The sequence below is a fragment of the Colletotrichum aenigma genome, assembly GCF_013390185.1.
Source record: "Colletotrichum aenigma strain Cg56 chromosome Unknown KSG_Cg56_contig05, whole genome shotgun sequence".
NCBI classification, from domain to species: Eukaryota; Fungi; Ascomycota; class Sordariomycetes; order Glomerellales; family Glomerellaceae; genus Colletotrichum; species Colletotrichum aenigma.
Window position 1 is genome coordinate 1,806,564 of NW_023500911.1, and position 13,195 is coordinate 1,819,758.

At 53.0% G+C, this 13,195-nt stretch overlaps 5 protein-coding genes across 5 annotated transcripts; 4 read left to right on the forward strand and 1 right to left on the reverse strand.

The window, feature by feature from the left end:
- Positions 1-170: 170 nt before the first annotated feature.
- CGCA056_v008162 (Acyltransferase BOA11) lies at positions 171-1,694 on the forward strand (the record flags this gene model as incomplete). Its single annotated transcript, XM_037323410.1, has 1 exon — positions 171-1,694. One exon carries the CDS (start codon positions 171-173, stop codon positions 1,692-1,694), a length of 1,524 nt encoding a protein of 507 aa, XP_037178606.1.
- A 1,603-nt stretch (positions 1,695-3,297) lies between these two features.
- On the forward strand, positions 3,298-5,110 carry CGCA056_v008163 (putative metal ion transporter; the record flags this gene model as incomplete). The annotated part of the gene is made up of 2 exons (XM_037323411.1): positions 3,298-4,469; positions 4,531-5,110. 2 exons carry the CDS (start codon positions 3,298-3,300, stop codon positions 5,108-5,110), a joined length of 1,752 nt encoding a protein of 583 aa, XP_037177547.1.
- Positions 5,111-6,014: 904 nt separating this feature from the next.
- On the forward strand, positions 6,015-7,526 carry MCPA-1 (putative metallocarboxypeptidase A; the record flags this gene model as incomplete). The annotated part of the gene is made up of 5 exons (XM_037323412.1): positions 6,015-6,330; positions 6,417-6,646; positions 6,698-6,780; positions 6,853-7,163; positions 7,219-7,526. The coding sequence occupies 5 exons, from the start codon at positions 6,015-6,017 to the stop codon at positions 7,524-7,526; spliced, it is 1,248 nt and encodes a 415-aa protein (XP_037178602.1).
- Positions 7,527-8,327: 801 nt separating this feature from the next.
- On the forward strand, positions 8,328-10,676 carry chyD-3 (Amidase chyE; the record flags this gene model as incomplete). The annotated part of the gene is made up of 4 exons (XM_037323413.1): positions 8,328-8,553; positions 8,610-9,172; positions 9,223-9,481; positions 9,535-10,676. The coding sequence occupies 4 exons, from the start codon at positions 8,328-8,330 to the stop codon at positions 10,674-10,676; spliced, it is 2,190 nt and encodes a 729-aa protein (XP_037177984.1).
- Positions 10,677-10,865: 189 nt separating this feature from the next.
- eqxH-4 (Cytochrome P450 monooxygenase eqxH) lies at positions 10,866-12,658 on the reverse strand (the record flags this gene model as incomplete). The annotated part of the gene is made up of 5 exons (XM_037323414.1): positions 10,866-11,302; positions 11,374-11,973; positions 12,033-12,101; positions 12,161-12,251; positions 12,296-12,658. 5 exons carry the CDS (start codon positions 12,656-12,658, stop codon positions 10,866-10,868), a joined length of 1,560 nt encoding a protein of 519 aa, XP_037178603.1.
- Between the last annotated feature and the right edge of the window lie 537 nt (positions 12,659-13,195).

Here is a 13,195-nt window from a genome sequence, read left to right on the forward strand (position 1 = left end):
GGTCATCCCGGCATAAGCTCTGACCAGTCCGCCCGCCGAACAGGGCAGAAAGAGGAGACCAGTATTTGTTAGCTATGCCAGTGGTACGTGAAATACGACACGCATACCCTCAGTGATCTTAACAAGGGCCGACATTGAATCCTGCATTGGAGACCATCAGATTTGTCACAATGGCGACCAACACGTATGCCACGACATCCATGCATATTTGCGTCAACGCGGCCCCTGAGACCAGCAGCGTGACCACACAGCTAAGCGTCTTCGACCTGATTCCGCCGCGAGTTTACATCAAATTCATCGTCTACCTCCCACTGCAACCCAAAGTCACCTTCCAGCAGGCCTTTGCGCATCTGCAAGCCGGGCTCCAAGGCACGCTTCGCCAGTTTCCGTTCCTGGACGGTCGCATTTTCCCGAGAGATGAACGCGAGCCTGGCTGGAGGCCGGGACACATCGTAGTGTCGTACGACCCCTCGGGGTCCAGCGACAGGACTAACCCCCCGAGACAACTGGTCTTCAAGGACCTCTCGGAAGTCCTGCCCGACTTCGAAGACCTCCGCGACGCAGGCTTCGAGTTCTCGGCCTTTGACGACGAGCTCGTCCTCTCCGCACCTTTCGTGCCGGATCTTTCTGGCGGTGCAGATGTTTTTCTAGCCCAGGCCAATTTTGTGAATGGTGGATGCATCCTCGCGACGGGATTCCATCACTCTGCCAGCGATGCGACCGGCATGGTCACCGCGATGAGGGCCTGGGCAGAGCACTGTCGAAACTTGGGAAATCCTGACAGCAACGTCTGCGACTGGCTTGCACCGGAAAGTTTTGACCGGACCCTGCTGGAAAGATTGTGGAGCAAGTCCCCCGCGAAGCCAGTCGCGGAGATCCCGCGCGACACGTGGGGCTTCCTCGGATTCCAGCCCCCGGATGCGGAGGATGATCAGGCGGAGCATCCGGCCCCACCTCCGGCGCCGACTCGGACGATGGAGTCAAGCATCTTCTACATCTCGCCCGAGAATTTTAGTGCACTGAAACGAGAGGTGCTTTCGGATGGTAACGACGGCTCGGGCTTGTCGGCGAACGATGCACTCCTGGCGCTTTTCTGGCGGGCCCTGATGAAGGCGAGATACCGTGCAGCTGTTGCCGCCGGCCAGTCCACCCCACCAGGCGAGGTGTCTTACCTCGAGTCACCGGTAGACGGCCGCAGAGATTTCGATCCCGCTTTGCCATCATCTTACGCCGGAAATCTCGTTATTGTCAATAAGGTGCCCATGCCGGTGCTCGACCTCGCGGCACCCACGACAAGCCTTCGCGACGTGGCTTTGAAGGTGCGCGCCCAGGCCGCCAAGGTGAACCCAGGGCTTGTGAAAGATGCATTCACTCTTATGAGGGAAGTTCCGGACTACACCAAGCTGAAGCACGCATTCACGCGGCTGGATGGCTTCGATGTCATGATTACGTCGGTGCTGCTTCTGCCACTGGACAAGATCAATTTCGGGGCTGACATATTCGACAACGACGGCAAGCCTGAGTCGCTGCGGCCGCTGATGGATGCGTTCAACGCCAACTTCAGACTTTGCATGGTCCTGCCAATGAAGAGTTACGGTGGCATCGAGCTGCTCGTCAGCCTGTTTGCTGATGAGATGGACCAGCTTCTGGAAGACGACGAGTTTGCGAAGTTTGCGGCGTTTTGCTGCCATTAATAGCATATGATGAAAGAGGTAGAAAGACGAATCATTGAATTGTCTGTTAAAACTGTGTATCGGTTATGTCATTTTAGTTTGATCGTCATCTGAATAGGGCACTCCGTGAGATGAAAATGAAGGACAAAAAAGCCGATGATGAGTTTTCAGCGCAAGGCCAACTGTAACCGGTGTTCCTGATGCACGTGCGCTGCGAGAACGAAGTTCGGGCGGCACTGAGATCTCCCGTCGTGTTAGTTGCGAGTCAACGTGTTGTCAATAATGGATCGATTGTTCTCCCATTCTTTCGGGTGCGACCGGCTTCGCACTATGTCCCAAACGCGTGGGAGGCGGTGAGTTGGACAGCCTGTCCGCACCGACTTTCCACGCGCGATACATAGGCCAGCTGCTTAGCTGCAAAATACGGTCGCGTGTTCTCCCCCAGACTTGATGATGACGATGCAAAAGTCTAACTTCTAGCTTTCAGAGCGGTTGCCGTCACAGCCGCCTAACCGTCTCAGCTGTGTGTGGTGCAGATTATGCCCAGACGCGCGAAGTGAGGCATTACTTTTCACCTTCTTAAAATACAAAAAGGCCTCTTATCTGGAAATAGAGGTCATGAGATGTGTTCGTGGGGGCGCTGATGGATCCTTTGAGGCAGATGCGATATGCCGCAACATCGCGAGCGCCCGCTGCGCCGTGTTGTTGCTATGAGGCATTTGAGTGCTGCGTCGCTGATCTTACCCGTCGACTGGTTGGGGGAAGAGGAGCCGGGGGCTGTGGTTGTGCGGAGGAGGCAGCCGAGTCAGAAGATGGGATTAGTTCCGTGTTACATGTGAGAAGCCCGCGAGAATGGGGGAACGGAAGCTTGGCTGGAAGTGGCTTAAGCTCGATTTTCTTGAGGCGAGGCGTCGTCGTGTAATCTGTGAAGAAATCGGGCTTCTTCAGATCCCAGGATTGGGGGCCGTGTTACCTCCGCCGGCACGAAATTCCCTCACGCTACAGTCTGCCTGGCCTGCACGTCACCGTGTTTTGGGGGTTCACAGGCTCGACAGGGGTTTCGATTGACCGGATTTTCCCCAGGTTGCGATTGTGATAATCCCTTGCGCGGTGAGATATTGGGCCGATGTCTAAAAACCTTAACCTGACTCCGCCGCTTTTGAGGCTGTGCTAAAATATTAGTGCAAGACACCCGTTGGGTTGGGCACCTTTTTACTCTCTCCTCGACATCGCCATCACCGTCTTTGTTTTTCTTCAGCATCCATCCTTACCACATTATCTGAATCCATGCAAAGCACAGCCGATTGCCTCATTGGACTTTTGCCAAGTCGCAACTACATCAACCAGTCGATCATGAGACGACACCTGATGAGAAGGTGAACCGCAGAGACCTACTGGCATACAACAATCATATCCGACCGTTCTTCTGTCTTTCTGAACAACCCTTTGAGAATGGCACACGTTTCTCGTCAACCACCATAAGGAGCTTCAAGATCCTCTCACCAGATTGCATCATCAACCTTACACTGCTAGTGTGCCATCTCGAAAGAGAATGGTCCCCCAGCAACACCTCGCCCATCCAACCTACCTTCGGATCTAATCTACCAACCCTCAATATTCCAACATGCCCGTGAGGCAGACGATCGAGCCCACCCGGGCCCACGATGCATCCGCTCCCCTCTCTCCTTTGAGTGCTCGACAAGCCGGTTCCAGTCCGCGCACTCGCGACAGAAGCGTCGACCACGCCTCGGCCCGCGGAGACATTCTCGACACCTTTCTGGGCTCGCCGACGATGCAACCCTTAAGCCGCCGTCCGACCTTTGACTCAACTCGGCGCACGGTCTCGCCACCGAATTCGGTCAAGGCGTTCGCCGCAGCACGTCGTCGCGGACAGGAGCATCGGCCGGGCAGCGATAGCGAGGACGAAGACGGCTGCGAAGGGGCCCCCGAAAAACCTCTTGGCAGTAGTCAGAGCTGTGACAGCCGCTCACACAACACATGTGGCCACCGAAACTCGTCGGGCTTGGCAACGACGGATATTGACGGAACGTACTTGCGAGAACAGGTGCGCCCCAAAGACAGACTGTATATCGACTTCGACTACCTCGAGACACTAGCTCATGCAGAGGATGGAGACCAGCCTGACAGCTCGGATTTTGCGAACCTGCCCGATAGTGCGATGCCGCATACCGCACCCATGTTCACTGCAGACGGCGATTTTATCGACATCCTTACCGACCGGGTCTCCATCTCGCAGGAGAAGGCGGATGCTGCGAGCAATGTCCACGTGCGTGTTAGCGAGCAGCACCCCGAGCAGAGCCGATTCAACTTCTTCTCGTCTGCCTTGGAGTCGACCATTCACGCTGCGCAGTTTGGGGACCTCGTTCTGCCCGGTGAAAATATGCGGACCTTGTTCGACTTCCCACATGAGGAGCCGGATGGAGTATGGTGGCTCAACATGAACAACCCTACTGGCTCCGAGGCATGGACCATCTGCAAGGCGTTTGGTATCCACCCTCTCACCATTGAGGACATCATCCACCAGGAAAGCCGGGAGAAGATTGAACTGTTTCCGTCGTACTATTTTGCTTGCTTCAGGTCTTTCGCGACCGTGGACAAGCCTGATGGTCATGGAGTTGACTATCACCCATTCAACGTCTACGTGGTCGTCTTCCGAGAGGGTATTATCAGCTTCAGCTTTACGCCAAACTCACACGCTTCTCGGGTCCGTTTCCGCATTTCGCAGTTGAAGGAACAGGTGTCGCTGAGCAGTGACTGGATCTGCTACGCGTTGATGTAAGGGCCATTCTAGAAACAGCGTGTACCCCTGTCTTGGTCATGACTAACTCTGTCCCAGTGATGACATCGTCGACTCATTCGGCCCAGGCATCAATCAAATCGAGAAAGAGGCAGATGCAATTGAAGACCAAGTCTTCATCACCCGCCCGGAAGATAATCAAGTGTTTCTCCGCCGCATCGGGCTGACGCGGAAGAATGTCATGAGTTTGATGCGTTTGCTTGGTGGTAAAGCCGACGTCTTGCGCGCATTCACCAAACGGTGCACCGAAGACTACGATGTTACGCCGCGAATGGACATCGCCTTGTACCTCAGCGACATCCAAGACCATGCGGTAACGATGATGAACAGTCTCGTGCACTTCGATACCATGCTCTCGCGGTCACACAGCAACTACCTAGCCCAACTCTCCATCGATAACATCGATATGGGCAACCGGACCAACGACTTCTTGAGCCGTGTCACTGTGATTGCGACTATCATCGTTCCGCTCAATGTGGTATGCGGTTTGTTTGGTATGAACGTCAAGGTGCCTTGGGGCGGAGATGAGAATTTGAACGCGTTCTTCGGCATCATGAGTGGTATAATCTTGTTTGCTGCTATTTCCCTCATGGTTGCGCGACGAATGGGATACTTCTGAAGATTTGAACTGAAATGCACGAAAATAATAGATAAAATCATTGTAATCAGATCTAGTCGCAGTAAAGACGTTCTGGTTGCCACAATTTCCAAATTCAATCTTGTCTTCAAAGCTATCTTTTGAATGAAATGCCATAAGCTCTTGCATGGATGACTCGGTTTCTGCCGGACTTGCTGCCGAGACTTGCCCCACTTCATCTCCCGAGAGGCGGCCCGCCTTCCGCGCGTCTTTCGGGACAAGGAAGTTGACGTCGGCGGAAACTAATCACAAGCGGCAACAAATGATTGGCTTGAAACCGATGCTGTCTTTTGATACTATCCTAACAGTGTGGGATATCAGCTTCCAAGTTCAGATCGCTTGTCCTCTAGCTGTGGCCAGACAACGAAAGAACCACCTTGATGGCTGCCCTCTCTCATATCGTTCAGCGAGACTCACCTTCCGTAAGCGAAGCGAGTTCTTTGAGGTGTTAGCAGTCACCTACCCAATATCTTGGGCTCTGCCGAAGTTGGGGGCAGGTAACTTCCTCTTCTGGCAAGGAAGATTGCCAAGACATGCGATTTCCCTCTTGGCTCTCTCTTGGCGGCGGGTGAAGTCGCATCAAACTCCCCGCACATGCCCCAGCTGGAATATCACCTACCGCTTTAGCCTGTCACTTCCGCAGTTTGGCGAGGGAGTTTCTTCTCAGTGCTCTTGCTTGTGACGGAAAAATGTAGAGGAAGACGCAGCATTCAGTCACTCGTTCTCATGCTTATAAAATGGGGTCCTCTCAGCGGCGATATCCTTCGGCAAGGCCTTCCTCACTCTTGGTGCCAAGCCCCAAAGCCGCGACTTTTTGCCAAACTCGATCTTGGCTCCCGTAGCCATTTCTAGTGTCGCGTCGACGTCCTCCATATCCTAACTCACCATGAGGGCTTCCATCCTATCGGCGGCTGGGTTTTTCACCCTGGCCTTGGCCACTGTGGTGCCCAAGTCAACCAAGGTTGACTACAACGGCTTCAAGGGCCTTCGCATTACTCTTCCTGAGGACGCAGAGGGTGTTGCTGATCAGATCAGCGAGCTGGCGGCTGCCATTCTGAACCCCGGGTCTAAGGAGAAGCTCGACGTGGTCGCGTCTCCTGAGAATGCCGACGCCATCTCCCAGCTTGCACTCAACACGACGGTTCTCGTCGAGGACATCGGTGCTGCTTTCGCTGAGGAGGAGACTGCTACAGTCTATGCTGGTATACTCACGTTTTCATAGCGATCTGAAAAACGGTTATCCGAGTTCTCGGTTTGTCGCCCATAGCTAACCTCAATCGTCTCAAAGTTCCTAGCGAGACGTGGTTCACCGCCTACCACAGCTATGCCGATCACCTTCAGTTCCTTAGAGACCTTCAAGGAGGATTCCCTAGCCAGTCTGAGATGGTCACTGTTGGAACTTCCGTCCAGGGTCGTGCTCTGACGGGTATCCACATCTGGGGCAGCGGAGGCAAGGGTTCCAAGCCGGCTGTCATCTTCCACGGCACAGTCCACGCTCGCGAGTGGATCAGCACCATGGTAACATAGCACCCCTCAGGACTCATCTGTATCAGTCTAACGCGACAGTAGACCACCGAATATATGGCCTTCCAACTCCTGACCAAGTACTCCACCGACTCTGCGGTCAAGGCTCTGGTCGACAAGTTTGACTTGTAAGTGCGAATGTCTTGAGTGTTTCTTAGTGCATGCTTTGGGCAAAGACATTAGCTGACACACAATTCAAGCTACATCACTCCAGTCGTCAACCCTGATGGCTTCGTCTACACCCAGAGCACCGACCGTCTGTGGCGCAAGAATCGTCAGACCCAATCCGGCAGCAGCTGTGTTGGCCGTGATCCTAACCGCAACTGGCCCTACAAGTGGGAACTCACGGGCGGCGCATCTACCAATCCCTGCTCCGAGACCTACAAGGGCGCTGCCGCCGCGGACACACCCGAGATCAGGGGCCTAAAGGCTCAAGTCGATTCACTGAGCGCCAGCAGGGGCATTCAATTCTACATCGACTTCCACTCCTACGGACAGTACATTCTTTGGCGTAAGACTCTTGACCTTCTTCAATTGGACTATCTCACTGACATGATTAATCGCAGCATACGGATATGACTGCAGCTACGTCGCTCCAGATGACGCTGCTTTGCAAGCCATGGCGCAGATCGGTGCCACCGGTATTCGGGGCGTTTCCGGCACTTCTTACACGATCGGAAACGCTTGCCGTGCTCTTTACGCCACTACGGGCGACAGCACCGACTACATCCATGGTGTTGGCAAGTCGAAGTACACATACACCCTGGAGTTGCGGGATAGGGGAACTTATGGCTTCTCTCTCCCTGCAAGTCAGATCCAGGCTACTGTTCGCGAGACCTGGGCTGGTGTTGTTGCAATGTTGAGGGCTGCTTAAGGATATCAAAACCAGTGTTCTACGAGGTTTTGCACTGCGACAATTCTGAGCTAGTTGAAAAATTACCAGCGCATGGAACTCCGTGCAATTGAATCTGCCAATGACCATTTGCGATTGTCATTTTGTCATAGTCACTACGGATTACCGTGAGGTCCTGCGCAAGGAGCACTATTCATGCTCATCATGAGCCGTCCTTTCGGCAACAAGCAACATAAGCTTTGCGTCCCGCCCGATACGTGAGAATCCGACTCATAGCCTCGCGGGAAATCAATCGCTGTTTTGGGTTTTTCACTGCAATGAACAGCGGAGACCCACGTCATAAGATTGTTATGCTTTCCATTATTGATTAAACAGGAAAGATCACGGCGGCAATCCTCATATCGAGCCTTGGTCTACTACTGACGTGCCGGCCAACTCTCGCTGCACATGTCCTTGGAATCTACTCAATCGCATGACAACGCCTAATGATTAGCGCGTAAGGGACTTTTCATGCATAAGTCACATACGGCAAACCCCAGATTTTAAGCTTCTCAGTCCCGGCCCTTCCCCATTTGGCCCCGGCCCGACGGGATAGATCCACATCGGGCCCATCCGCCCGGACCCATCTCCACACACCCCGAAAGTCTCAGCCCCACGGCCCGCGCCGGAGTCGGGACACCTGTCATTGATATACGACGGCTCAGGGCTGTAGGTGCTACTGCTACAGTCGGTCGTCTCTGAAAAAAGCACGGAGCAGCAGCCCGGACCGTTCTTGACTCAGTATCTTCATCAAACTGCATTGCTGATCAAACACTCGCCAAAATGTGCGGTATCTCGGCCTGTCTCACTCTCCGACCAGGGCAGCACTTCCACACCGAAGCCCTGAATGGATATGCCAGCGGCACCAATGGTGCGGCAGAAGCGCAGGCCAACGGAAATGTCAAGGCGACTCAGGATCTCAGGGAGCAGCTCAGCAAGAGCCTCGAGGCGATCTCTCACCGAGGGCCAGATGCGCAAGGGGTCTGGGTCAGTCAGGATGGGTTCATCGGTCAGTGCAGACGTGTGAATGTTTAACAACCTGTCATGATAACTGACATGCGTCAGGCCTGGGTCATTGCCGATTGGCCATCAATGACTTGACGCCCGACGGTAACCAGCCCATCCACAGCGACGATGAAACAATCCATGCCATCGTCAATGGGGAGATCTACAATCACGATCGTTTACGAGAGGAGTGCAAGCAGCGGGGCTACAAGTTTAGAGGTCACAGCGATAGTGAAGTGATCCTGGCACTGTACAAGGCCTACGGCGCTCCTCAGTTCCTTGAGCACCTACGCGGCGAATTCGCGTTTGTGCTGTACGACGAGGCAGCCGGGAAGGTTATCTTGGGCCGTGATAGGTTCGGTATCAAGCCTCTGCTATGGACGATTGTCCGCCAAGAAGATAGTACAGACAAGTTGATCGTTGCACCTGAGGCAAAGGCATTCCTGCCCTTGGGCTGGAAACCTCAATGGGATGTAGGTGCCATTGTCGATGGCGGATGGATGCAAGATGGCCGGTCATTATTCAAAGGTGTGAAGAAGGTGCCACCAGGACACTGGATGGAGATTTCGAAAGACGGCGAGATGCAAATACATCAATACTGGGATGCCGACTACAAAGACAAGGTAACTTTAATCGGTGACATCTTGAGCTACTACTGCTAACATGTCGACAGACCGAAGGCGAGACAAGAAGCGTGGATGAGATGGTCCTTGGGCTCCGTGAGAGGCTTACAGAAGCTATCCGTCTTAGACTTCGCGCTGACGTGCCGATTGGTATTTACCTCTCAGGCGGTATTGATTCATCCCTAGTCGCGGGAATCGTCACTCACCTTGTGAGAGATGAGGGTATCAAAATCGGCAACAAGGATGCAACCAGTCGAATCAGCTGCTTCACTATTCAATTCCCCAAAGAGTCAGGCTTTGACGAGTCCGGTATGTACCTAGGCCACCTTAAAACCCATGCACCACTGACTCAAGGTGTCTAGATATTGCAGAGAGAACGGCACAACATCTTGGAGTTCAGATACAGAAGACGCAAGTCAACGAGAGCATATTGGCGGAGAACTTTGCCGATTGCGCATATCATTGCGAACATCATCACTTTGATCTGAACTGCGTTGGGAAATTCACCTTGTCGTCGCTTCCAAGCGAGAACGGCGTCAAAGTGGTTTTGACCGGTGAAGGTGCTGATGAGCACTTTGCCGGATACGCCTTTTTCCCACCAGATTATCTGCGCGAGCCGGACCTGTCGATGCCAAGCTCACCTCTGGTGATCGACTCGGAACTTCGTCAGAATATGCAAAGGTCCACTGAGCGGGACATTAAGCTGCTCATCCCCCGCGCCGGAGCCTTCGAGCACGGTTGGGAGTCTACCCCCGCGATGAAGAAGGTCAACGACACACTTTTACCCCCGTGTATCCTCGCATGGCACCCTAGCATCGACATCTTCTCTCCATGGGTGAGAGAAAACAATACATGGACAGACCTCGATTGTAAAGACGTCATCGTCAAATCTTTCAAGCCAGCCATCCACGAAAAGATGCAGAAGAAATGGCACCCTCTCCATACGGCGCAATACATCTATAGCAAGGGGCCCCTACCGAACGTCCTTCTCAGCTGCCTCGGCGACTTGACAGAAATGTCCCACAGCGTCGAAGCTCGCACGCCGTTCCTCGACCACAATCTGACAGAGTACATCAACAACTTGCCGCCGAGTCTGAAGATGGCGTACACACCCGATAAGATCCCGCCCGAGCGCCACCAAGGGCCGTGGTGGGAGGGCATCGGCGTCGCGTCGCAGGCTCTCACTGAGAAGTGGATCCTGAGAGAAGCGGCAAAGCCCTTCATCCTGAAGGAGCTCTACGAGAGGCAAAAGCACCCGTTCACTGCACCGATTGTGTGGCCCAAGGGTGGGCCGTTGCACCAAATGTTAGAGAAGACACTTACGCAAGAAAAGGTGGAAAAGTTGGGATTCGTAGATTACAAACAGGTCAAGGAAGCTTTGGATAGAGGTTTCGGGGACAAGGCCGATGTAAAAGCGTTTAGAATCTTGCTTTTTGTGGCCGCTTGGGTCACCATGAGCGAGCGCTTCGGGATTCCGAAGGCGGTGGTTGGGGACTGGTCTTGATTGAGTACCTAGTAGACAGCTGAATTGACTTGTCAACCCACTTAGTTGACACCGTAAGGTTACTGCTTTCATTTTCGAATCGTCCAATACTCTCGAGGTAGCCTTCCAGTCTGGACGGCGGTGCCTTCGAATGTAAATTACAAACATGGGTGCATAGAATTGTCTTGGTTTCAATCCCATATTCAGCATTCAGCATTCCAGCGAATCCAAATCGATTTCTTCCTTGCGTCTCCGAATCAGGAACTTGACGTTGGGATCCGGCAATAACGCCATGCCAAAGGGCACAGGCGTCGAGTCTCTCGTCTGATCCGCCAACTTCCAGTCGTATTTGAGCAACAGGTGGGCCAGGGCAATTTTGAGTTCATTCGCAGCGAAGAATCTGCCTGGACAGGCATGCTGGCCGTAGCCAAACGCTGTATGCTTTGGGCTGGCGCTCACTAGATGGGCATGCTTCTCCTCATCGGTGTTGCGCATGCGCAGAAAGCGGTATCCGTCGTATTGTTCCGGATTATCATACCACTCGTCGTCCCACATGTGTGTGTTGTTGATGATCACGCGCTGTCCCTTGCGGATGACGAAACCGCTGGAGAGCTCGATGTTCTCAGTGGCCAAACGACGCCATGTGCCTGGGGATCAGAAGTCAGCAACAGCTCTGCAGGGCAGGCTTAATGAGTTTTCGTGAGAAGGATCAGCTTACATAGTAATGCAGGTTTGACTCTTTGCGACTCTTTCAATACGCTGTCCATAAGCTTCAGGTTGTTAAGCGAAGACTTCTTCAAGCCCTCTGTTCCCAGCACGCGCACGAGCTCCTCGCGCAGAGGCTGGAAAAGCTCTGGGTGTTGAGCCAGATCCACCATTGTCTGCTGAAGCAGGTCACTTGTCGTGTGTATCGCGACGAGCGAAAGGGTGATTTGCTGTGTCGCTGGGTCATAGTTATCCTTGAAGATTTGACTGAACCACTCAATCGCATCGTCGAAGGTTGCAGTTGTGTCGCCGCATGCGACAGCTTGTGCTTTTTTGGCATTTCGTCTCTCGATGTGGGGCTTCAAGACCTGACGAGCGTGGGATAACAGCCGGCGGACTTCCCAGCATGAGGGAAGAAACCAGTGAATCAATGGACGGCACCATCTTGGATACTGTCCGAGCTGATACCCGACGCCAAATGCAGTGACAGTGTAGTCGGCACAGGCTCTCAACCACTCTTCATCGCGACAGAGCTCTTCTCCCATAAAGACTCTGGTGGATAGACGGGAAACAATTTGGATGATTTTCTCTCGGGGTACGAAATCATGCCAATCTGATAGTTGTCATCAGAAATGTCGCAGAAGCTTGTCAAGGGGCTATAGTTGGGAATACCTGTTGCATCAGTCATGACCTGGCGCAAAACAATGGTGGCTTCGTCGGAAATGGGCTTGGTCAGCTTGGCTGAGAAGATTATGAACGTCAGCATTAGCACATCTACGAAAGGTAAAGATCTTACTAACTGAGGGCTTTAGTCAGATACTTTGTCACCATTTGTGGATGGCCCTCTTTCGCTGTAAATGGATCAAAACCCGGGATATAGCCGTGCCCGTCCTACTCAAATTAGCTGTGTAAATTGCAGAGCCAAGAAAACTTACCTCGTTCGATGGGGTCATAAAGTCTAAGCGCGGATCATTTCGAAGCTCCAGGAGATAGTCCGCAGGAAGCACCACAAGACTGCCCCATTCGGAGAGTATACTATATGGATTCTTCCCAAAGGTCGCTTTAGCCTGAATCATGAGTTTTTTCCCATTGTGAATGAAATCGTTCACACGACGCCTGTTAGTAACCTCAAGTGCCTTGCGAGGGTTGACTTCTGGGAGAGTTTGGTCATGGCCGGTGACTGTGTAGAAAGCCAACAGGAGCAGAAATCCGGTAACGATATAGTGAATAGGTTTCTCGGTGGGCGTAGACGCCATAAAGACATCTGGGATAAAGCTCGAGAAATGATTGGCTGACATCTTCGCTGGTTTGTGAATAGTTTTCATGAGTTTAGAATGCTCCGAACAGTCGTCAGGGCGTTCTGGTTTATATATCTAGCTCAAAGGAAAGGTTTCCCCACGTGAACCGAGTTCAGCATCAAAAAGCTAATCATCACAGGTGACAGGCGAGAGTTTCCAAGTCTGTTCAACTTGAGTGATGAATGATGCGAATTGAGTTCATGCAGAACGAATCTTCAAATCCAATGGCTTGCAAAATTTCTCCCTGCTGAAGTCCGCACAGCATTTCCGGCACCGCATATTGTTGCTTGCATATTGGCGCAAGACGGATGTCGCCAACTCCCCGAACTGCCGTGATTACCACTAATACTTCGGAGACTTTACGTCGATCGTGGGGTTTTTCGGTCGGGAGTTGCGCCGGCTACGCACGGTGGCTCCTCTCCAGGAGGACGGTAGTTTGTGGGGCAAGGCTTTGAGTTTCGGCGACTCATACCAACTTTGCCAGCTGAACCCCACTCCTGCCGGAAGCCCGGCCGAAATTCCCTTTCTCGGTGCCGT